Source organism: Vigna angularis, chromosome 4 (assembly GCF_016808095.1).
Source record: "Vigna angularis cultivar LongXiaoDou No.4 chromosome 4, ASM1680809v1, whole genome shotgun sequence".
In the NCBI taxonomy this organism is placed as follows: domain Eukaryota; kingdom Viridiplantae; phylum Streptophyta; class Magnoliopsida; order Fabales; family Fabaceae; genus Vigna; species Vigna angularis.
The window spans coordinates 41,484,402-41,507,528 of record NC_068973.1 but is presented as its reverse complement, the minus strand read 5'-3'; the positions used below and the strand labels follow the sequence as shown (position 1 = coordinate 41,507,528).

General features: G+C 37.4%; 2 protein-coding genes and 1 long non-coding RNA gene across 5 annotated transcripts; all 3 read right to left on the bottom strand.

Annotated features, from left to right (window-relative positions):
• Window positions 1–8,795: 8,795 nt before the first annotated feature.
• On the bottom strand, window positions 8,796–9,565 carry LOC128196363 (uncharacterized). The gene is made up of 4 exons (XM_052877051.1): window positions 9,483–9,565; window positions 9,294–9,397; window positions 9,119–9,209; window positions 8,796–9,046 (listed from the first exon to the last, which is right to left on the bottom strand). Exons 1-4 carry the CDS (start codon window positions 9,549–9,551, stop codon window positions 8,945–8,947), a joined length of 366 nt encoding a protein of 121 aa, XP_052733011.1. The 5' UTR covers window positions 9,552–9,565; the 3' UTR covers window positions 8,796–8,944.
• A 336-nt stretch (window positions 9,566–9,901) lies between these two features.
• LOC128196084 (uncharacterized) lies at window positions 9,902–10,243 on the bottom strand. The gene is made up of 3 exons (XR_008248189.1): window positions 10,222–10,243; window positions 10,067–10,148; window positions 9,902–9,991 (listed from the first exon to the last, which is right to left on the bottom strand). It is a non-coding gene; the product is annotated as an uncharacterized LOC128196084 (long non-coding RNA).
• Window positions 10,244–11,399: 1,156 nt separating this feature from the next.
• LOC108342347 (polyol transporter 5) lies at window positions 11,400–15,439 on the bottom strand. 3 transcript variants are annotated; one of them, XM_052877114.1, is made up of 7 exons: window positions 15,233–15,439; window positions 14,737–15,083; window positions 13,056–14,651; window positions 12,924–12,954; window positions 12,204–12,833; window positions 11,994–12,119; window positions 11,404–11,911 (listed from the first exon to the last, which is right to left on the bottom strand). In XM_052877114.1, exons 1-3 carry the CDS (start codon window positions 15,360–15,362, stop codon window positions 13,584–13,586), a joined length of 1,545 nt encoding a protein of 514 aa, XP_052733074.1. In that variant the 5' UTR covers window positions 15,363–15,439; the 3' UTR covers window positions 11,404–11,911; window positions 11,994–12,119; window positions 12,204–12,833; window positions 12,924–12,954; window positions 13,056–13,583. The 3 variants fall into 3 exon arrangements, with proteins under 3 accessions (XP_052733072.1, XP_052733073.1, XP_052733074.1); XM_052877113.1 differs by having other exon boundaries at window positions 11,402–11,911; window positions 12,924–14,651; XM_052877112.1 differs by having other exon boundaries at window positions 11,400–11,911; window positions 12,204–14,651.
• Window positions 15,440–23,127: the final 7,688 nt, after the last annotated feature.

The window sequence follows — 23,127 nt, the reverse complement described above, 5'->3', positions numbered from 1 at the left end:
ATCAAGGCAAAAGAAAGACACTAGCCTTCAAGTCCGAAATCTCCAAAGTAAAGAAATCTAATAGGATTGAAGATGATGATTCTGATGATGAGGAGAACATGAGCCTCATGATAAAGAAATTTGCCAAGTTTATGAAGGCAAAAGGTAAGGACAAATCTCATAAAGAAAGGAGAGAAAATCAAGAATCTTCTTCAAGTGTTAAATGCTATGGATGTGGAGAAAAAGGACACATGAAAACTGAATGTCCAAAGAACAAGAAAAGTGAAGAAAAGAAAGAAAGGAAATTCCCAAAGAAGAAGAAAGCTTACATAGCTTGGGAAGACAATGCATCTAGCTCAACAAGCTCAAGTGATTCAGATGAAGAAGCCAATATTTGTCTAATGGCTGAATCAGAAGATACTGGAAGCCAAGTAAGTGATTCCAGCTTTGAATCTAGTGAATTTGATGTACAAAAGGCTTTTCTTGAATTGCTTGATGAATCTGAAAAATTGAATGTTGCTCATAAAAATTTGAAAAAGGAATTTAAACAATTGCAAATTAAGTATGATAATGCATTAGATGAGGAAGTCATATTAAGAAACAAAGTTAGTAATCTTGAAACAAAATTGTCTGAATCTAATTCAAATGAAAAACCTGTTGAGTGTTTATCTTGTAAAAGTCACATGTTTGACATTGACATATTAGAAAATTTACTTTCTAAAGAAATCAAGCCTATCTCACATGTTCAAAATGTTTTTAGGAAGAGCAATCTTAGAAATATAAACATGCATCTTCATAAAAAGTCTAAAGTTAAGAGAACTCGTAGAGTTTGGGTTGAGAAAGGGACTTTTGTGAAAAACAAGGTGCATGATGTTTGTTGTTTTTATTGTATGAAAAAGGGACATACTTCTAACAAATGTAAAATTAAACATTTTGATGTTCCAAATGGAAAATATGCTTGGATTCCTGTTATAAAGTAAATTGTCTCTAACCTCAAAGGACCCAAATGAGATTATGGGGACCAAAACTCTATTGTTTTTACTTTGCAGGTTAAGTTTTCAAAAGGATAAGAGAGCTCTATGGTATTATGCTCTTTGAAGTGATGCTACAAATCAGGATGTAACTCCATCAAGTGGTATCCAAAAGCCTTCATTCAAGCACCAAGTAATTGAGCTAAGTGTTGTTTAAACTGTGGTGTTGCATCCTGTATTTACTTGATCTTCCATTATTTAGTTACTGTTATATTCATGCCTGGTTGAGAAAATGATATGTTGATCACTGTTTCATTCATCCTGTGGTATGTTCGTGTCTGTTTACACATTTTGATCAAGTGAATTCATTTATTTAAAATATTCAGGTGTTGAATTTCATTCATGTCATGTAAAGCCATGTGCATTGTTATTTCAGTGCTTTGTTGATAATTATCTATTGAATTTGTGTTTAACTGGCTTAGTATTCAATTTCATGAGTACTTTGAAGTTACTTTGGTGTAATCTCTGTCAAGCATCAAAAACTATGAAAAAGTCATTTAAATGAGTTGGCCGACAGATTTTCATTAGAAATTTTTAATGATTAAGATATGTGAAAATTAAATTGTCATTTCTATTTCAAAGTTGGTTCTGTGGAGATTTATTTTTAAGTTCAAATGCATAACGAATGAGCTATGATAATATACATTGAGAGCTTGGATGTAGAAAATGAACTTATCAAATTTGCATAATTTTGATGTAAATTATTTTGTTTAAAAAATGTTGAAAGATAGCACCTGAATCAGCTCTTGTGATTGAATTTTTTTTTCATATGTTGTTTTGATATGCATAGTTGAATATATGAAGTTGAACAAATTGGGATATGAGAGTGCATGAATCATAGTTGGTGTTTGGGAAGTTGAAATTTGTGTTGTCAAAATTAGTTTCTGAACTGATTGTGCTAGTTGAAATGCTTTCTTGTTAAACCTGGAGATAGATTTTTTGAGCTTAGAAGAGAGTTAGGAGTGTTAGACATATCTTAGAATCAAAATCTATGCAAATTTTTGCATTTTTCGTAAACTTAACGCTTCATAATCGATTATCACTAAGTTATAATCGATTATTCATGCATTAAAATCAATTCTGGAAAATCTTGAGCAGATAATCGATTATCATTATGCATAATCGATTATCATGCAATTCTGGGCAGTAATTATTGAACTGATAATCGATTATCACAAGCCATAATCGATTATCACGCTGACAGGTTCAAAAATAGAGCCGTTGGAGCATCCCATAACGGCCATAAACGACCATAAACGGCTAGTTTGTCCATTCTTCTTATAATGTAATATTTATTTTCATAAATAAAATGATCTCTTGATTATATGCATCCTTTGATTAATTGAGGGGGAGATCATATTTAGGGGGAGCCTTCAACATCCGATCTTTTTGCTTCTGATCAAAAAGGGGGAGAAGAATAATACAAGGGGAGAAGTATAAATTATTACAGGTATTGCTAACCTTGTTGTTGTTTGTTAGCTTGTATGTTTTGCAGGTAAGCCAAACTTGCTTTTAAAATTGAATTTTTGATCATCATCAAAAAGGGGGAGATTGTTACCAATAAGGAGTATTGGTAAATCTTGAAGAAATTTGTTTTGATGATGCTACAAGAAGTTTTAGTTGAAGAAGATATTAGAATTAGTTAAAAGCAATTTGTAGAAATTAAATGTAGTAGGAAATTCTTGTAAACCTTGTAAACTTGCATTTTTAACTGCAATAATCGATTATGGAATGGCAATAATCGATTATCACAAAGTCATACAGGAATAATCGATTATCTCTTCATATAATCGATTATCACATCTTTGAAAACCTGTAACGGACTTGAATAATCGATTATCACTTACAATAATCGATTATTCATGGCAGTTGGGAGCTGTCCTTTGACATTCAGTGTACTTGGCTATATATTTTGATTTGGAGAAATCAGAAGGTAACGTTGTTGAACAGAAGCTCTTGCAGAATACTGTTTGTCAGAGGAAGTTCTCAGAAGCTATAGTTCAAGTTCCCTTGCTTGGTCTCGTGAACAGGAGAGGCTCGCGTGTCGTGTGTCGATTGTCGGAGCAAGCTCTCTTCGAGTTAGCAAGGTGCTCTGCCTGGTCTCGTGAATAGGAGAAGCTCGCGTTTCGTTTGTCGATAGTCGGAGCGGTTCTCTTCGAGTTGGCAGAGTGTTCTTCTTCCGGTTCGTTCGTCGAAGGAAGGTTTATTTATCTGCTTTATTAACTATTTGTTGTAATCTGTGAAACATCTTTTTAGTGGAATTGTTAATCACTTTTTATAGTGATTAACGACTGGACGTAGATTCTTTTGATTCGAACTAGGATAAAAATCCAGTGTATCAATTTTTCTACTCTCTATACTCTTTACCTTTTACGCATGTTAACTGTTTGATTAATTTTCTCTAAGAAAATTGTTTTTCTAAAACGAACCATCAAAACTTGATTTGTGACCGTAACACGCTTTCCGAATATTTTATTCCGCTGCGCAACTCTATAACGGTACCGATTGTTCCAACAGCATCAACACTAGTGCTTGGATCACCAACAAAACTCCGCAATGGGGGTATAGCCAATGGCACCACCTCTGGTTCTCCTTCATCAGCATCATCTTCTATTTCAATAAAATTAATGTTACCAACAGTTTCATCATCCCCTCTTACTTCAGCATGTGCACCTAGGGGGTCATCAACTTCATTTCCATAACCTTCTTCTTCTCCCCCAACTTCAGCATTCTCCTCACCTCCAACTCCATGTCCATCACCTTCTTCTTCTCCCCCAACTTCAGCATTATCCTCACCTCCAACTCCACCCCCAACCTCTTAATCAGTGGCACATGCATCTTCTTCGTGAAAGATTGGAGTTTGATAAATTTCAAATAGCTCCCTAGTCAAAACTCCAATCTTGGCATTCAATGCTCTGATATGTTCGTTATTTTTCCTCAATCTCTCCTCCGCACCTGCTTCCCATGCCCCGTCATCAGAGCTTTCGTCTTCATCATCGTCTTTGTCAACCTTGGATCCTTCACCCAAGGATCCTTCGTCATCCATGTTGAAAGCTGCACGGATTTCCGGCCTATGACGATCTTCATTTCGTATATACCACTCCATATTTAACTGCACCAATAGCACACAACAAATTCAGACAAAATACACAATCCATTTTAACATACAAAATAACGAAAAACAAAACACTTACATCTCCGGTCATAAAAATATTTTCAATTTTTTCGGTCCTTGATTTAAACGGGAACCATCTCATTATGCGCGGGAAAAACCGGTGCGAAGGATGACCATGCAAAGAGAGTCTCTCAACCGCCCAAGCCTAAAATATCATAAAATTATTTCATCAAACATAATTCACAATGTTCTGCACTACATCAAAATAGTGAACTACATATCATATTACCTGCAACACTGCCACATTGCCACTGAGAGTGACTGACTGGGGGATACCTGCTCCCATAATTTTCTTCTTACATTTATTTAAATTCTCTACAATGTGTTTATGTACACCGGTGCACCAATCATATAGACACAAACGGTCTAAGTCATCTAACACTCCAAAAGGCATGTTACAAACATGCCTTGATTTCCTAGGGAAATAGAAAACAACCAAACAAACTAATATATATAACCTACACACTACATCGACTTCAATGTTTTTATCATCAACAATGACATTAAACATGTCTGTCAAGTCCTTCAAACTGATGGTTTTTTATTTGAACATTTCACCAACCAATCCACCAACTACTTCATCAAAGGGAATCTCTAAACCACCTATTTCTAAACCTAAGCTCATCAACACATCAACAACTCTAAAGGGCACCAACTTTTGACTAACTCTAAAACTGTTATCATTTCCAACCCACCTGCTAACCATAACCTTCAATAATTTTAAATTCACCTCCACAGGGTTATTAATATTCACACACCACATAAATGGTGTCATCCTAATCCGATCCACATGACACTGTCGGAGTAAACGATTCATTTCAATTATGATCGATGAATCCATCGAGATAAGAAGTCGCCACTACAAAAAAAATCATAAAAATTTATTACTAACTACAATCCGTAAGATAATTAAATAATATATAAACAAAAAATTTAATTTTTTTCTTACACTTGCTTTTTTCCCTTCCATTGCAACGGCCCTAAGAAGACAACATTCCACACTCAGTTATATCATTCAACTTAATGAAAAACAAAAACACAGAGTAAAACACAATGTCAGGGCTAGCCCATTTTTACTTACACCAAAATGTAAGGGTTTCAACGCACGTTTTGAAGAAGGAGGAGAGAACGAAACCGAGGATGGAAGCTTCGAACACGGCAAGAGAACGAAGGCTTGAACGAACGAGAAGACGGACGACACACCGAGAGAGAAGACGGACGACAGAGAAGGCTTGAACGAACGAGAAGAAGGAAGGCTTGAACGAACGAGAAGAAGGAAGGCACCCTAAACCGCGAACGAACGAGAAGAAGGAAGGCTTGAACGAACGAGAAGAAGGAAGGCACCCTAAACCGCGAAACCCATATTTTGTCAAAATTTTATTTAGAAAGCCTAAAATACCCCTATGACCGTAACCCCTTCTCTGTTCCATTTTCAAATTACTGAGCCAATAGGAAGCTGCCACGTGCACGTTGTCAAAACTGTGTTAAAAAAGCGTTGTTGGAATAACATTTTCCTTTAAGGAAATACTAATATTTGTAAGGACCGCGATATTCCAATAACGGAATTTTAACACTATTTTGACAACGCCACGTGTCGCCACCTCATTGGTTCGTTTAAAATTTTTTTTTTTTTTAAAACCTATGACCGTAATCCTTATTTTGAGTGAAAATCCTAAAATACCCCTTTCCCTTTCTCTGTTCCATTGCAAACGAAGGTCCGTTCTCTTGAGAGGTCGAAGGTCGCGTTTCAGAGGTCGAAGGTCGCGTTTCGTCTCGCTTCGTTCCATTTGCATCGTGTGAACTCCGGCCAGTTTGGTCTCCTGTTATCGTGCGTAATGGCAAGTTCCGGTGACGATTGTCCGACGACTAAGGTAAGTGGTTTTCCATTCCATGTCGTAGCTTGGTTATTCGGTTTGGGCATCTCGTAGCATGGTTATTTGATTTGGGTTAATGTTTGGGGTTCGTATCGTTGTGTTGTGGTGCTTGGGTTATTGGGTTTCGTTGTTTTGATGATTTGATTTTGGTTTATGCAGTTGAGTGTTCGTCACTCTTTTTCAACAAAGTATATATGTACTTTGAACGAACGCTTAACAAAGGAGCATCGATCATTGATTGCGACAACTCCATTTGCTTGGTTTTTAGATGTCAATGTCAATGTTAAAGTAGGTAGAAATATACTGAGTGAGTTATTGGGTAAGTGGGACGACTGTAGTAGTGGTTTTATAGTTGGGAATAAAGTTTTGAATATAAATGAAAATGATATTTATTTAGGGTTGGGACTGAGTACAGATGGTGCAAACATTAACTTAAAGGAAGAGGTGGGCAATAGTGAATGTGTGAAATACATAGGCAAAAGAACAAAGGAATTGAATTCAATATACAAAATTCTAATGCGAAAACAAAAGAAGAAGATTCCTTGTTCTCATTTTTGTAGCCTTTACCTCCTGGTAGGGATAAGTGAGATTTTATTTCCAAAACGTAGCGGGAAAGTGTTTCCCGTAATGTTTAATGTTGTTGACAACTTAAGTGCTTTGGGTAGTTATTGTTGGGGTAGTCTAGTTTATCGTTTTCTGTTACATAGTTTGTGCAAAGCTTCAAAAGGCTTGAAGAAAGGCAAAGGTATTTCAAACGTTTACGTCAACGGTTGTGTGTACATGCTGCAGGTAATTAATAGTATTTGATGTACTTACTTAAATTGTTATTTGAATTAAGTTTGTTACAAGTTAAGATGATTTATTTGTCTTAGGTATGGTTTTTTGAGCTGTTTGTTCCACCAAAAGGTCCTATTGATAAATTTCCACGAATATTGCATTGGATGAATATAAGTGTTGGAGACAAGTTTGTTAAACGGTGTATGGAGACAGGTTTGGTAAGTTGTTTGTTATCGAAAGTTTTGTTATGTTTTCATATATTGACCAAAGTTGTGTAATCTGTAATGTGTTGTTAAATTTCAGGTTGTTGACGATGTTTATGGTGGTCCTTCAACGAAGGATAAGGAGGAAAACAGACCAACACCTAAAAGAAAGGATCCGACAGTACAGTTCAAGAAACTTACAAGTTTGGTTGGGATGGGATATTAACTTGTTTAACTGTCAAAGGACCAATACTACCTTCCGGTATATTCATCAGGATGCAAAAAAACCGTGCCATATTTTCAGCCTACCAGTTAACAAAAACAATAAATACTTAAACAATGCAGGTCATAATCACACGGTAATCAACAATGAAAGATGTCGAATCTTACAACGGCTGTGTCTATCCTTTTGCGGTCTCTGATCCCCTTCCCCAATGAATCAATCACAAAAATCTCCATTGACCTCAATTTCACTGAATAACACCACTAATGATCATCGTGGACAAATGGCAGAAACAACTACAAAAAATATAAACAATTTCAGTAACACATTTACAACCAAAAGTCGACAAGATTTGCAAATTCAAGGTTACTCACAAAGTCCGCCGTGGGTAATTCTTCAAGTCCAAAATGATCGGAACGCGCACTCTCACTCATTCCTTGCACACCTTGCTCCTCCAACTCATGAGGGGTCTCCCCACCCTCCTTGGACTCACATCACATCACCATCCACCCTCTCCCACCACTGGAACACCTGCACAAGCCTCAGACAGTTGCAGAAGTGCCTAAAAGTCACTTTTTTTTCCAATGCTGACCTGTGTTCATCTGACTGAGTACCTGTGTTGGACTTTCTGTACAAATTGGCAATTTCTCTCGGGTAATCGTTTACAGGGGTCCTGTAAACGATTACCAGAGCCTTTTTCCAGCAGTCTCACTCATTCCTTGCACAGCTTGCTCCACCAACTCATGAGGGGTCTCCCCACCCTCCTTGGCCTCACATCACATCACCATCCACCCTCTCCCACCACTGGAACACCTGCACAAGCCTCAGACAGGTGCAGATTAGCATAAAAGTCACTTTTTTGTCCAATGGTGACCTGTGTTCATCTGTCTGAGTACCTCTGTTGGACGTTCTGTACAAATTGGCAATTTCTCTCGGGTAATCGTTTACAGGGGTCCTGTAAACGATTACCAGAGCCTTTTTTCAGCAGTCTCACTCATTCCTTGCACAGCTTGCTCCACCAACTCATGAGGGGTCTCCCCACCCTCCTTGGCCTCACATCACATCACCATCCACCCTCTCCCACCACTGGAACACCTGCACAAGCCTAAGACAGTTGCAGAAGTGCCTAAAAGTCACTTTTTTTTCCAATGGTGACCCCTGTTCACCTGACTGAGTTCCTCTGTTGGACTTTCTGTACAAATTCCCAATTTCTCTCGGGTAATCGTTTACAGGGGTGCTGTAAACGATTACCAGAGCCTTTTTCCAGCAGTCTCACTCATTCCTTGCACTACTTCGTCCCCCTACTCATCACGGGTCACTCCACGCTTCTTGCGTTCACATCAATCACCAACTCCCATCTCCCCACTCAGAAATTGATCAAATCCTTCGCATTAATTACCATTAATTTTAGTGAAAATGGTCTCGTACTTTTCAAATTTTTATTATAATGCTGCGTTCATTTTTCAATCACTATTTTTGTCATTATAACAAACACAAACGCAAAGTAAAAACAATTCATTTCGAAATCCAACCACTATTCTTATTACAAACACATACTGTACATTGTCAAATAACATTAGGTACATATTTGAACATCTTATACATGTCAAAATTGTCAAATAACATTAGGTACATATTTGAACATCTTATACATGTCAAAATTTGATAATTTCTTAGCAATCCTAGACAATGCCGTATAGATGTAGGGCTTCCATTCTGCTAATGTTCTCCTTGTCCAGGATCCAGTCACACACATATTTCTTTCTAATCCCAAGCAGCTCCTCCTGAAACCAACATTTTCCACATTAGAAACCAGGACATACAAGAATATTATCAAACACACAGTTCCAACTTACAGTTGTATATTCAGGCATGCTTTTCCCGTTGTATTTTTCATCTCCATCCCAGATTTCCATTGCTTTCAACATTATTACTCCACAATCATGTCTGAAATAATATACCCACAACATCATATTACTTTTGCCCATATACATCACAATATAATCCGGCAGTACAGTTCAAGAAACTTACAAGTTTGGTTGGGATGGGATATTTGCTTGTTTAACTGTCAAAGGACCAATACTACCTTCTGGTATATTCATCAGGATGCAAAAAAACCGTGCCATATTTTCAGCCTACCAGTTAACAAAAACAATAAATACTTAAACAATGCAGGTCATAATCACACGGTAATCAACAATGAAAGATGTTGAATCTTACAACGGCTGTGTCTATCCTTTTGCGGTCTCTGATCCCCTTCCCCAATGAATCAATCACAAAAATCTCCATTGACCTCAATTTCACTGAATAACACCACTAATGATCATCGTGGACAAATGGCAGAAACAACTACAAAAAATATAAACAATTTCAGTAACACATTTACAACCAAAAGTCGACAAGATTTGCAAATTCAAGGTTACTCACAAAGTCCGCCGTGGGTAATTCTTCAAGTCCAAAATGATCGGAACGCAAATAAGTGTTATAGTTATGAAGCGTGAATACATGGTGATTCTGTGGACGTTTCCTATAATCTGTAAGAATATGGTGCTGTGGACAATTTCAAAATCATCAATAAAAAATCGATCAAAAATACTTTCTTCAATCATAAATATGATACAATATCAAATTTTATTTACCGAGTATAACGGACTAAAATGAAACCTCTTAACAACACCGCACAACCTTTTCTCAAAGTACATAAAGACCGTACAAGCAAATAACACCACCTACACAAAAAAAAAAATTTCACATTACTAAAATAAACTATAACATGAAACACAACCAAATGTGACAATACTAACCATGTTGTCAACGTATTTCATTGGGGCCAAAGTGTAAATTGAAGTCGTGCTCAAGCTTTGGCCAATTATCTCGCTTACAACCCTAAACATACAAATATTAGTCAATCACAAACAATACATATTCCTCAACCACAACTACAATTCATACCACATACCTGTGTACGTTCATCTCTCTGATGTTGACTGCTGTATACAATTGGTTTACATCAACACTGGTGCTTGGATCACCAACAAAACTCCGCAATGGGGGTATAGCCAATGGCACGACCTCCGGTTCTCCTTCATCACCATCATCTTCTATTTCAATAAAATTAATGTTACCAACAGTTTCATCATCCCCTCTTACTTCAGCATGTGCACCTAGGGGGTCATCAACTTCATTTCCATCACCTTCTTCTTCTCCCCCAACTTCAGCATTCTCCTCACCTCCAACTCCATGTCCATCACCTTCTTCTTCTCCCCCAACTTCAGCATTCTCCTCACCTCCACCCCCAACCTCTTCATCAGTGGCACATGCATCTTTTTCATGAAAGATTGGAGTTTGATAAATTTCAAATAGCTCCCTAGTCAGAACTCCAATCTTGGCATTCAATGCTCTGATATGTTCGTTATTTTTCCTCAATCTCTCCTCCGCACCTGCTTCCCATGCCCCTGTTGGAACAATCGGTACCGTTATAGAGTTGCGCAGCGGAATAAAATATTCGGAAAGCGTGTTACGGTCACAAATCAAGTTTTGATGGTCCGTTTTAGAAAAACAATTTTCTTAGAGAAAATTTATCAAACAGTTAACATGCGTAAAAAATGAGTGTAGGGAATAAGAAGATCAACACAGAATTTTTATCCTGGTTCGAATCAAAAGATTCTACGTCCAGTCGTTAATCACTGTAAAAAGTGATTAACAATTCCACTAAAAAGATATTTCACAACTTACAACAAATATTGAATAAAGCAGATAAATAAACCTTCCTTCGACGAACGAACCGGAAGAAGAACACTCTGCCAACTCGAAGAGAACCGCTCCGACTATCGACAAACGAAACGTGAGCTTCTCCTATTCACGAGACCAGGTAGAGCACCTTGCTAACTCGAAGAGAGCTTGCTCCGACTATCGACACACGACACGCGAGCCTCTCCTGTTCACGAGACCAAGCAAGGGAACAGCTTCTGAGAACTTCCTCTGACAAACAGTATTCTACAAGAGCTTCTGTTCAACAACGTTTTTTTCTAATTTCTCCAAAACAAAATATATAGCCAAGTACACTGAGTGCCAAAGGTCAGCTCCCAACTGCCATGAATAATCGATTATCATAAGGGATAATCGATTATTTGTGTCCGTTATGGTGTTTTTAAAAGAGTAATAATCTCCCAACTGCCATTGATAATCGATTATCATAAGTGATAATCGATTATTTGTGTCCGTTATGGGGTTTTCAAAAGAGTGATAATCGATTATATGAAGTGATAATCGATTATTCCTGTATGACTCTGTGATAATCGATTATTGCCATTCCATAATCGATTATTGCAGTTAAAAATGCAAGTTTACAAGGTTTACAAGAATTTCTTACTACATTTAATTTCTACAAATTGCTTTTAACTAATTCTAATATCTTCTTCAACTAAAACTTCTTGTAGCATCATCAAAACAAATTTCTTCAAGATTTACCAATACTCCTTATTGGTAACAGCCCCGTCATCAGAGCTTTCGTCTTCATCATCGTCTTTGTCAACCTTGGATCCTTCACCCAAGGATCCTTCACTCATTCCTCCGTCATCCATGTTGAAAGCTGCACGGATTTCCGGCCTATGACGATCTTCATTTCGTATATACCACTCCATATTTAACTGCACCAATAGCACACAACAAATTCAGACAAAATACACAATCCATTTTAACATACAAAATAACGAAAAACAAAACACTTACATCTCCGGTCATAAAAATATTTTCAATTTTTTCGGTCCTTGATTTAAACGGGAACCATCTCATTATGCGCGGGAAAAACCGGTGCGAAGGATGACCATGCAAAGAAAGTCTCTCAACCGCCCAAGCCTAAAACATCATAAAATTATTTCATCAAACATAATTCACAATGTTCTGCACTACATCAAAATAGTGAACTACATATCATATTACCTGCAACACTGCCACATTGCCACTGAGAGTGACTGACTGGGGGATACCTGCTCCCATAATTTTCTTCTTACATTTATTTAAATTCTCTACAATGTGTTTATGTACACCGGTGCACCAATCATATAGACACAAACGGTCTAAGTCATCTAACACTCCAAAAGGCATGTTACAAACATGCCTTGATTTCCTAGGGAAATAGAAAACAACCAAACAAACTAATATATATAACCTACACACTACATCGACTTCAATGTTTTTATCATCAACAATGACATTAAACATGTCTGTCAAGTCCTTCAAACTGATGGTTTTTGATTTGAACAATTCACCAACCAATCCACCAACTACTTCATCAAAGGGAATCTCTAAACCACCTATTTCTAAACCTAAGCTCATCAACACATCAACAACTCTAAACGGCACCAACTTTTGACGAACTCTAAAACTGTTATCATTTCCAACCCACCTGCTAACCATAACCTTCAATAATTTTAAATTCACCTCCACAGGGTTATTAATATTCACACACCACATAAATGGTGTCATCCTAATCCGATCCACATGACACTGTCGGAGCAAACGATTCATTTCAATAATGATGGATGAATCCATCGAGATAAGAAGTCGCCACTACAAAAAAAATCATAAAAATTTATTACTAACTACAATCCGTAAGATAATTAAATAATATATAAACAAAAAATTTAATTTTTTTCTTACACTTGCTTTTTTCCCTTCCATTGCAACGGCCCTAAGAAGACAACATTCCACACTCAGTTATATCATTCAACTTAATGAAAACCAAAAACACAGAGTAAAACACAATGTCAGGGCTCGCCCATTTTTACTTACACCAAAATGTAAGGGTTTCAACGCACGTTTTGAAGAAGGAGGACAAAACGAAACTGAGGATGGAAGCTTCGAACACGGCAAGAGAACGAAGGCTTGAACGAACGAGAAGACGGACGACACAGCGAGAGAGAAGACGGACGACAGAGAAGGCTTGAACGAACGAGAAGAACGAAGGCTTGAACGAACGTCTGTGGCACCCTAAACCGCGAAACCCAAATTTTGTCAAAATTTAATTTGGAAAGCCCAAAATACCCCTATGACCGTAACCCCTTCTCTGTTCCATTTTCAAATTACTGAGCCAATGGCAAGCTGCCACGTGCACGTTGTCAAAACTGTGTTAAAAAAGCGTTGTTGGAATAACATTTTCCTATTTTAAAAGCGTAGCTTTGGTTCGAACGTTGAAATGTTACCATACTTTCATAAAGAGAAGTACGATAATACTACGTTGTAGAATACCAAACCAATATAATCTGAAGTAGACAATTAGTACTGAAAGCTATTAAAGCGCCATTATTATGTCTTGCTCTTCTAATTCGCCAATTGTATCTCTGCATTGTTCTCACTGTCCTTATTACCACTGCTTTTGGACCATGCCAGGAATTTACCAAAAGACCCTTCCGTTTCCTCAAGGGTCTTGCCCTGTGTTTCGGGGAGCATGGTAAAGAAAAAGATCCATCCACACATAGCGATTCCCCCGAAGATGAAGAAGGCCCCACCAATAGTGATCTTATCAGACAGGGACAAGAACGTCATTGAGATAACTCCACTCGTCACCCTATTCACCACAACTCCCATAGCCGCACCCTGGGCGCGTAGCCTCAACGGGAAGATCTCCGAGCTGTACACCCACGTGATGGGACCCGCTCCAACGGAGAACGTCGACACGTAGGACAAGACCATCCCTATGCTCAGGCCAATGGCCCATTTGATCACGGCGCGTGAGCGATCAATGATGGTGAGGCTTACGCCCAGCGTGAGAAGCGAGAAGACCATGCCGCCAACGCTGGTCAATAACAAGGGCCGACGCCCGACCCGATCCAACAAAAACGTAGCCACCAAGATGAAAACGGTCTTGGCGAATCCAACAGCCACGGTCGCCAGAAGCTGCTCGGCGTCGGATTCCAGGCCAGCCTTTTTGAAAATCTCGGGGCTGTACAGCACCACGGCGTCTATGCCGGAAGCCTGTTGGAAGAAGTGGAGGCCCAGAGCGGAGATGAGGATGTGACGCACCGCGGGTGTAGGGTAAAGGATTAGCTCTTTCCATACACCCTCACCGCCGCTATTCTGGTTGGTCACTTGAACGACGTCGTCGTTGCAGTCCTCCGGGATCCCAGCCGCGGCTTTGATATCTGCTAGCCTGAGCTGAGCCTCTTGGGGAGAGTCGGAGATTTTGTTGAGAACTTTTGTGGCTTCGCCGAGCCTACCTCTCATGACCAGCCATCGTGGTGACTCCGGCATGGCTAACACTCCCACGGCCAGGATCACCGAAGGCACCGCCCCCACTCCCAGCATCATCCTCCATCCAAGGTGAAGTGGCAGCTTCGAAAAGCAGTAGTTTGATATGTATCCCAGTAATATCCCTCCATTCACGAATACCTTCATCGATATCAACCGTATCAGTTATCATTACTAATATTATTCTTTCATAATAAATCATCTTTCAAATATATATCTCCACTACCTCGGGGAAGGAGGTCAGAAAACCACGACACGAAGGAGGGGACACTTCCGCCGTGTAGACCGGAGCAATCATCAGAGCATAACCGATGCCCACGCCCGCCACAAACCGCGCGAACATCAAAAAGGGATAGTTTGGAGAGAATCCCATCAGGATGGCTCCGGCGAAGAAGATGCCTCCGGCCACGACGATCGTGTAACGCCGACCGATCCAGTCCGAGGTTCTCCCGGCGAGACACGAACCAATCAGAGAGTAAAGGTTGATGATTCCTACCACGATCTCGATTTGCACGTCCGTCAGTTTCAGGTCCCTCTTTATATATATCACCGCTCCACTCATCACCCCAACGTCTGTACCAAACTCACACATCATCGTCATCATCATCAAATACACATGCAATATATATAGTACTTAGTTCAGAAGAGCAAAAAAAAACGTTATTTTTACTCATGCATGTCATGTCTACGTACAGTTGTTCTTATTATTAACACTCACTCACCATAGCCAAGTAATATGGAAGTCATGGAAGCCAATATGGCACAAGCGAAAGCAAACTTGTTCCTTTTGGGGGCCTTTTGAGGATCAAAAGTCTGAACAGATTTCTGAGCTGCTGCTTTGCCCTCGTCCATCTTCACTGTATCTGCTGTGCTACGTGAATGCAATCTATACTTGAGTAGCCATGAGAGCACTGGTGGTAGTGAAATTATGCAGGAGGAGTGGTTTATATAGAGGGCATTCACATGAGCTTAGACAGCGCTGTCCCGCATGTATAGGTGAACGCGTGGAACCTCTACCCTCTCTTTGAAACGTCGTCGTCATTGTTCGTCATCTTACTACTCCAAAACTGCGACAATAGCTAATGGGGTTGCCTAATTTTCTCTCTTGTCGCCGGTTCCTTCATCTTCCTTCCATTTACTTCTTCAATTTCCAATCTACAAACTTTAAACTTTAAACCATACTGTTTCTGGATTACATCCAACAGATTAATTAGTCACACCATGAAGTCTGTCGATTAATGTCTGTTTGATTGGTGTGTGTCTGTCAAAGAAGAAGGGAGTAATTTTTCAGACCTTAGTTGTCTGCTGTAATATAAAAATAATGTTCTTAGTTACTATGTTTTCAGTGAAACAATATATCTACATTGTTTTATTTTTAGAAAAATGTTTTTTTTATCTATTGTTTGCACATAACTCATTATTTTCATCATTAAAAAATTAATTTTATATTTAAGAATAAAATAATGGAGGTAAAATGTGTCTATATTTTTCTTATGTGTCAAAATAATAGTGTCATTATTTTTATATTAATAAATCGAGTAAATTTAATTAAACACATTTGTGAAACTTTATAAAATTACACAAACTGGAATGGAGTCAAAATCAGCTTAAGTATAAATTAAGAATATAAAAGATTTTAAAAGTTTAATTTACAAATTAATTCATACCTAAAATAATTTCAATTTCCAAAATTTGGATGTACAGACGATGGTTTTATCTCAAAAGAAGTAAAATTTGGATTTCTTAAGTGAATTTTTCCATAATTTTTTTTATAAGATATATACAAGTTAAAAATCAAAACTAAAAAAGAAAAGAGAGAGACCAGAAAGCATCAATAAATGAGCTCTTGCATATAAAAAGTAATTTTAATTTTTACATTTTCTTTCTTATTTTTTATATTTGCTTATGAAAAAACTATTTGATGATGCTATTATTGCGATTTTATCTGTTGTGTGTAGAAAATATGCATGTGTTGCTAAATTTGTTGGGTTTCTGTGAGGCCCAGAAATATTACTCTGCTAATTATCTGTCCAAAATCATCATTTCACGCCACGTCACACGCTCAGTGCATTAAAAACGCACCAAGCGCTGCATGCACGCATGCCACTTGTCACGTTGGAAGTTTCTGAAGTCAGAGTGGGGGTGCAGGTGTCCGAAAATGAGACGCTCGTTCGTCTGGAATTGGAAGGAACAAAAGTGGTTTTTCGAAAACCCTTCCACTCACCTGCACCATTCATCTTCTACCTCTGAAACCCAAACCTCCATTTTCTCCATCTTCTCTCTAAAGCTTCCAACTTCTCTCTACGATAAATCTCACTTTTATTCTCCAATCACAGTTTCAGAACCATAGGAACGCTCTCTGAGACGTGGGCGTTATTTTGGACCGAATAGAAGTAGGATCTAAACTGGTAAGTCCTCTCTTCCCGTCATTCGTCCCTTAGGTTTCATGCGAACCAGTTTCTGGGTTCATGCATGAGTATGATCTGAGTTATTTTGATTTTTGTGTATAGATTTAAGTGGAGTTAGTAAGTGAACCTGGAGTAGAAAGCTATTAGAGGAAGCACCATAACCTCGCATTAGGGCGAACACTGCTATCCAGGTAAGGGAAGCTTATATGTTTAATTTATACTGTATGATTATATGATCGGATGTGCAAGTATGAACTGTATGATGTTTGAGCCGTATGGACGACCACTGTTATGGAATCTGGTTTCTGATTTTGATTGATCTGCATGTTGGTTTGATACGTATGAAAAATGGATGTTTTGTTGTGTGAAGTAAATCTGAATGTTGATGTTGAATATGAAGTTACTGGAATGAAATTATAAAGTTCATAAATTTGAGAATCCTATGAATTATAAAGTATAAAGTTTAAATGTTGAAATCTGGAAAATTTGCTAAGGTTGAAAAATCTGAAAACTTGAATCATCCCCTTTGATAATGACGCTCGTCAATGTACGGTCTTAGACCGTTCGGTTTTCCTTAAAATAACTTAGAATGGAATTCTTTCATTTGGAAAGAATTCTGCTCGAGAACGAGCGTCCCCATTTGATTGTCTGAGCGTTCGGTTCAGCTCAACTGTATATAAATATTTGAAACTTTATAAATACGGAACGCTCGGTCTTTAACCGAAGCGTTCGTTCCTGTTAGCGTTCGGCCTTCTGTCGAACGTTCGTCCTTAATAGCGTTCGGCCTTATGTCGAACGTTCGTTCCTATTAGCGTTCGGCCTTATATCGAACGTTCGTTCTAAATAACGTTCGTCTTATATCTAGCGTTCGTTCTAAATCGCGCAAGGTCTTAAACTAAGCGTTCGTCATAAGCGGTGTTCGGTCTCATACCAAGCGCTCGTATTATTGAATAAACCTTTGGATAAACTAGCGTTCGTTCAAATTCTAAAATGTTCATCTTCCTTACGTTCGTTAAATTTCTGGCATAGATTCTGTATACAACTTACGTCAAGAAAATTTCTAAGTCTTATTGAGTATTCTTCTTACAATTAAATCTGGTCCAAGGTATTTATTTTGAAATCTTCTAAGTACCAATACACTTCAAATTGAGTCAGTGTATTTAACTGATCAAAGAGAGAGTCACGTCTGTCCATCCAGTACTTTAAATTGGACGTTCGTACTAATTCTTTAAAGGACTGAACGTTCGTCTTTTTATGCTCTTAAAGTTAAAGATGAAATTGATGATAAATCATAATAAATTACAATGTGAACACCATATGGAGTGATTCTATGATTATTGGTTATGGACGAGCGTTCCAAGGAGGAACGTCTCATACATGTTTAAATATTAAATTTGGTAAAGTATGAACATGGATAAGTTAAGCCTCGCGGTCCACCCTGATATTCCGTGATACTCATCTTCAAGTAGAAGGGGGTAGTCATGTGTGGGAATGGCAGGAGGTCCTTCGTTCATCGCTTAGTTATGGGCGAGGGATTAACCTCGAGTGGTAGCTGATTAGGTATATCCCGGCTAGTACACCACTCGGGTGCAAGGACGCTTGTAACTACATGGTTCATACAGTCCGGACGGTCTGTCTTATATACATAAATCCTATGTTAAATTATATGTTAAGATGGTTGCTGTATGTGTGTATCTTGAAATGCTTAAACGTATGGGTGTTGTATAAATTAAAATATATAAGCTTACCCTTGCATTTTCCATTGTGTTGTTCCATGTCTTTGTACGTTCGTCTTGTCTTGCAATGATCATCCGTGTGGATGTGAGCAGATGGTGGAGTATCTCTTGAAGAAATGCTAGAAGAAGAAAATTTGGATGATGCAAATCTGGTGGAAGTTGAAGTAAAAGCCGAGCCATAGAGAGCTCGTTAGAGTAGGACTGTAGTTGTTAGCATAGCTTGAACGTTCGGCTAAGTATTTTGTAAAGCCGTTCGTCCTATTTATCTCTGTTTCTGTTTTGAACGTACTGTTATTTTGTACTTAAACCATCCGTTCTAATTCGCCTGTTGTGCGTTAAACCTTATACTGATACCGTTCGGCTTTTAAACGCTGATTTAATGCAAAGACTGTTTATGTTACTGTTAATTGTAATTTATTCAAAATTATGGTGATTACTATATTTTGGGATGTTACAGTTTCTATCGAAAACAATTTCACTATGAATACAAGAAATAATAATATTTCTGATATAAAAAAATAATCTGATTAAGACAACACGATATATTTGTTTCTCCTTCTCCTGCCTCAATAATAGGTCATGCATTTTGAACAGCTAATCGCAATGTTATCTATGACAGTTACGCAGTTTATTTAAGAGTCAAGTTGTAAAATTTATTTATTAATATATTTTGTTTTAACAAACGGATTAATTAAATTCTATATAACAGTAAATTTAATCTATAAATTTAGTACGATAGGAAATAATTTATATATTATAAGATTGCATATTTGTAAATTATTAATTTTATAAATCTCAATTGAAATCATCACTGATTTTAAGCATTAATTTATTCTCAAAGAGATTTTCAGCTTTTTTTTCTGGAAGTTTGCTAAAATTGTGACAAAAGTATATGTATCTTTCTTCAAATTCATTGAGAAATTAGAAATAATTAATTTCTCATCATATTTTCACGTATACTAAATTTTGAACAGAAAATAATGTTTATTATATAGAAATTTCACAAAAGAAAAAAGATTAGTTTTCTAATTTTCTGATTAGGCAAAAAATAATGCAAAAGTCATGAAAAATATCAAAAATACCAGAAAAATTGGACACCAAAAAAGATGTGAACAAATGTATAAGATAAAAACAAACTATTTTCAACCTAAAATTTTAAGACAAATTTATAAATATTTTCACTTATATATCATTTATCTAATAAGCAAATTCGAGCTTATATTAAATTCTTGGCACTGTATACCATTAGAGGTTTTGTTATCTTATATATTATAAGTTTTTTCACTTATATATTATTCATATCACCATTTTTACTGAAATGTGACTTTCAACTCATGACACTCTATACTATTATTATAAATAACATATTAAATGTTTATAGTTGGAGGTGTGGTGATATGCACAAATATGGACCAAATTCAGTTCATGATACGATTATATTATTACCAATTTATAGTTGGAATATGTGATTGTTAAATTATATATATATAGTGATAAAGTGAATAATTTTGACATGAAAATAAGATAGTCCATGTGATTTTGTATGTGGAAGATTGAGGTGAGGTCAACATCTGCGTTTAAAATCTTTAACTTTGAGTTTTTTTGGAGGTATGCTGGGAAGGTTCCACCATGGTAGCACAGCTCTCATAATACATGTCATCAACCTTTACATCATTTTCTTAATTAAAGCGAGGGGTCAAATCATCTAACGACAAACAAAACATAATAAGGAATAAAATCTATTAAATTTTATAATAACTTTCAGTAATACAATTGTGTATAAATAATCTATGTCACTGTATATTACAACAATAAGAATCGAAGATATTACAATTTAAAGACAATCGAAGATCCGTTTGCCTTAACATTTTGGATAAAAAATAATATCGATCCCGATTTAAATGTTATTAGTATTTATATAACTCATAGAAAATCTCATTTTCGATAGACCGATGTTATTAGTATGATAGAACAATGTTATTAGTGTTTGTGTAATTTACATAAAATATCGTTCTCGATAGACCACATACCAAGTGAAAGGATAAAAAATTTCTCGATAAACTTAATAAAAATATCAGATTTTATATAAAATGTTATTGATATTCGTATAATCTAAGTGTAAGGACCGTGTCCTTTATGCTTTTATTATTTTATTTTTTATTTTAATAGGAGTGGAGGACAATCAGTGCTGTAGCGTTTTGGTTGTATTGAGAAATTAGGAAAAGCAGCAACAGGTTTGCTCTCCGTGATTTCTCTCATTTTGGCACCATTCAAACGCGTAGGAGAATAAATTGGGGTAAAGGGTTCTGCACTGGGGGAGTTTCTACACTGGAAGGGGAAGAATCCTTGCTACCTTGCTGCCATTTTTGTAAGAGAAGGAGAAGTTCAAAGCTTGGTGGAATTGCTTAGAGCTGCAAGTTTTGGAGGAGATAGACTCAAAGAATTCACAAAGGAAGTCTTCAAGAGGTAAGGGGTGCTAGATTTTTCGTTTTGATTAGTTAATCTTACTGTTTTTGTAGAAATCTAAAAGCTTTAGAGTTAAAAATGGAGGTTTTTCTGGTTTTCTGGAAAAACTGTGATTCTGCAGAATCTGCAGAATCGCGTTCGTCCAATTTGGTTTCAAATTGGACGTTCGTCCAAAACTAGACGAATTGAACGTTCGTCCCGTAGCGTTCGTTCTAAAATATTCTGAACGTTCGTCCTAACAGTATATGACCAAATATAGGTGGGTTTCTGAGCGTTCGTTCATATAGTGGATTAACGAGCGTTGGTGATAAGGATTTGAGTAGAGAGCGTCTGTGTGCGCCTGTGAACGTTCGTTCATTTCCGGGTAAGGGAAGCTTACTTAGTTTAACTGTTTTTGATGCATGCTGTGTGTGAACGTTCGTTATTTTACTGTATGGAAATAATGCATGATGGAATGAATGGTATGAACGTTCGTTATTGTGACTCTACGATGTTGCTGTGATTGATTTATGTGGACGTCCGTTATTTATTGAATGGAAACGAAACATGATTAAGCTACTTATGATGTATGAGATATTGGATGAAATGAGATATATGAATGAGATGGTTTTGGTGTGAATGAATGAAACTATGAAAGTCTGTGATGAGAAATAAACTAGAACTGAAAAATGAACTCCCCATGAAATTGTACGTTCGTACTAAACGGTCATTGACCGTTCGGTTTTCCTTAGTTGAGGACGAGCGTCCTCACTCTAATATGTTCTATTTGAGCGTTCGGTCAAACACTGTTGAAGCTAACATTTTTTTTTAAACTTCTATCTCTTTGTAATTGTATGTGTATATGCAACTGTCTATTTTTCCCGTTCGTAAATACTCTTTGAAAGTATCTTAGTTTATTTTTCAAGTCCTACCAATCTGAGTTATTAAACGTACGTTCGTTCAAATTGGTGTTCGGTCTTATACCGAACGCGCGTTCTAAATGACGTTCAGTCTTATATTGAACGCTCGTTCTGTTGGGTGTTCGTTTCAGAACGAGCGCTCGCTCAAAATGGTGTTCGGTCTTATACCGAACGCTCGCACTAAATGATATTCGCGCTCGCTTAAAATGAGATTCGACCTTATGCTGAGCGTTCGTTCCGAATGACGCTCAGTATTACTTTGAGCGCTCGTTCTCTTTTCCTCGCAAAATAGCGTTCGTTCAATGAACAATATCATAATTGGTTATTTCCGACTTAACTGTAATTCTGCCGTTCGTTCTATGATCCGACGAGCGTCTTTTGGTCTCGCCTTTAGCGTTCGGTCTTTGATCCGACGAGCGTCTTTTGTTCTCGTGGATAGCGTTCGTCCTCTTTCCCCTTGTGATGGAACGTTCGGTATTTAAATGAGGAATAGTTCATGATGAACAGTAAATGATGAATAGTAAAATGACAAATAGTAAATGATGAAGAGATGAATGGAAATATTGTGACTTTTGAAAGAGCGTTCCGGGGAGGAACGACTCAAGAATTGATTATTGAGATTTGTAATGTATGAATGTGGTAAGCTTAGCCGGTCGTTCATCCTGATGTTCCGTGAGTACTCGTTCTCACGTAGAGAGGGTACGTCATGTGTGGGAATGGCAGGAGGTCCTAGTCTTGGTAATTAAATGGACAGATAGGATTAACCTCGGGTGGCAGCTGATGAGAGTTCCAGTTACTACATCACCCGGGTGCACGAACACCGAAGCTACACAGAATCCTTGTAGTCCGGACAGTCAGTCGGGTTGAGTTTTATTTAGTGAGTACGTTAAAGTGGGTGGTTATGAAATGAATGTGTATTCTGAGATATGCATGTATGTTGAATTATTTACCTGAAATTGTATGTTGATGCATGAGTTAAATTATGTAAGCTTACCCTTTCGTTTTCCTTGTGTTGTCCATTGTACTTGTACGTCCGTCTTGTCTTTGCAATGATCATCCGTGTGGATGTGAGCAGAGGGAGATGAGCGTTTGGAAGATGCGTTGAATG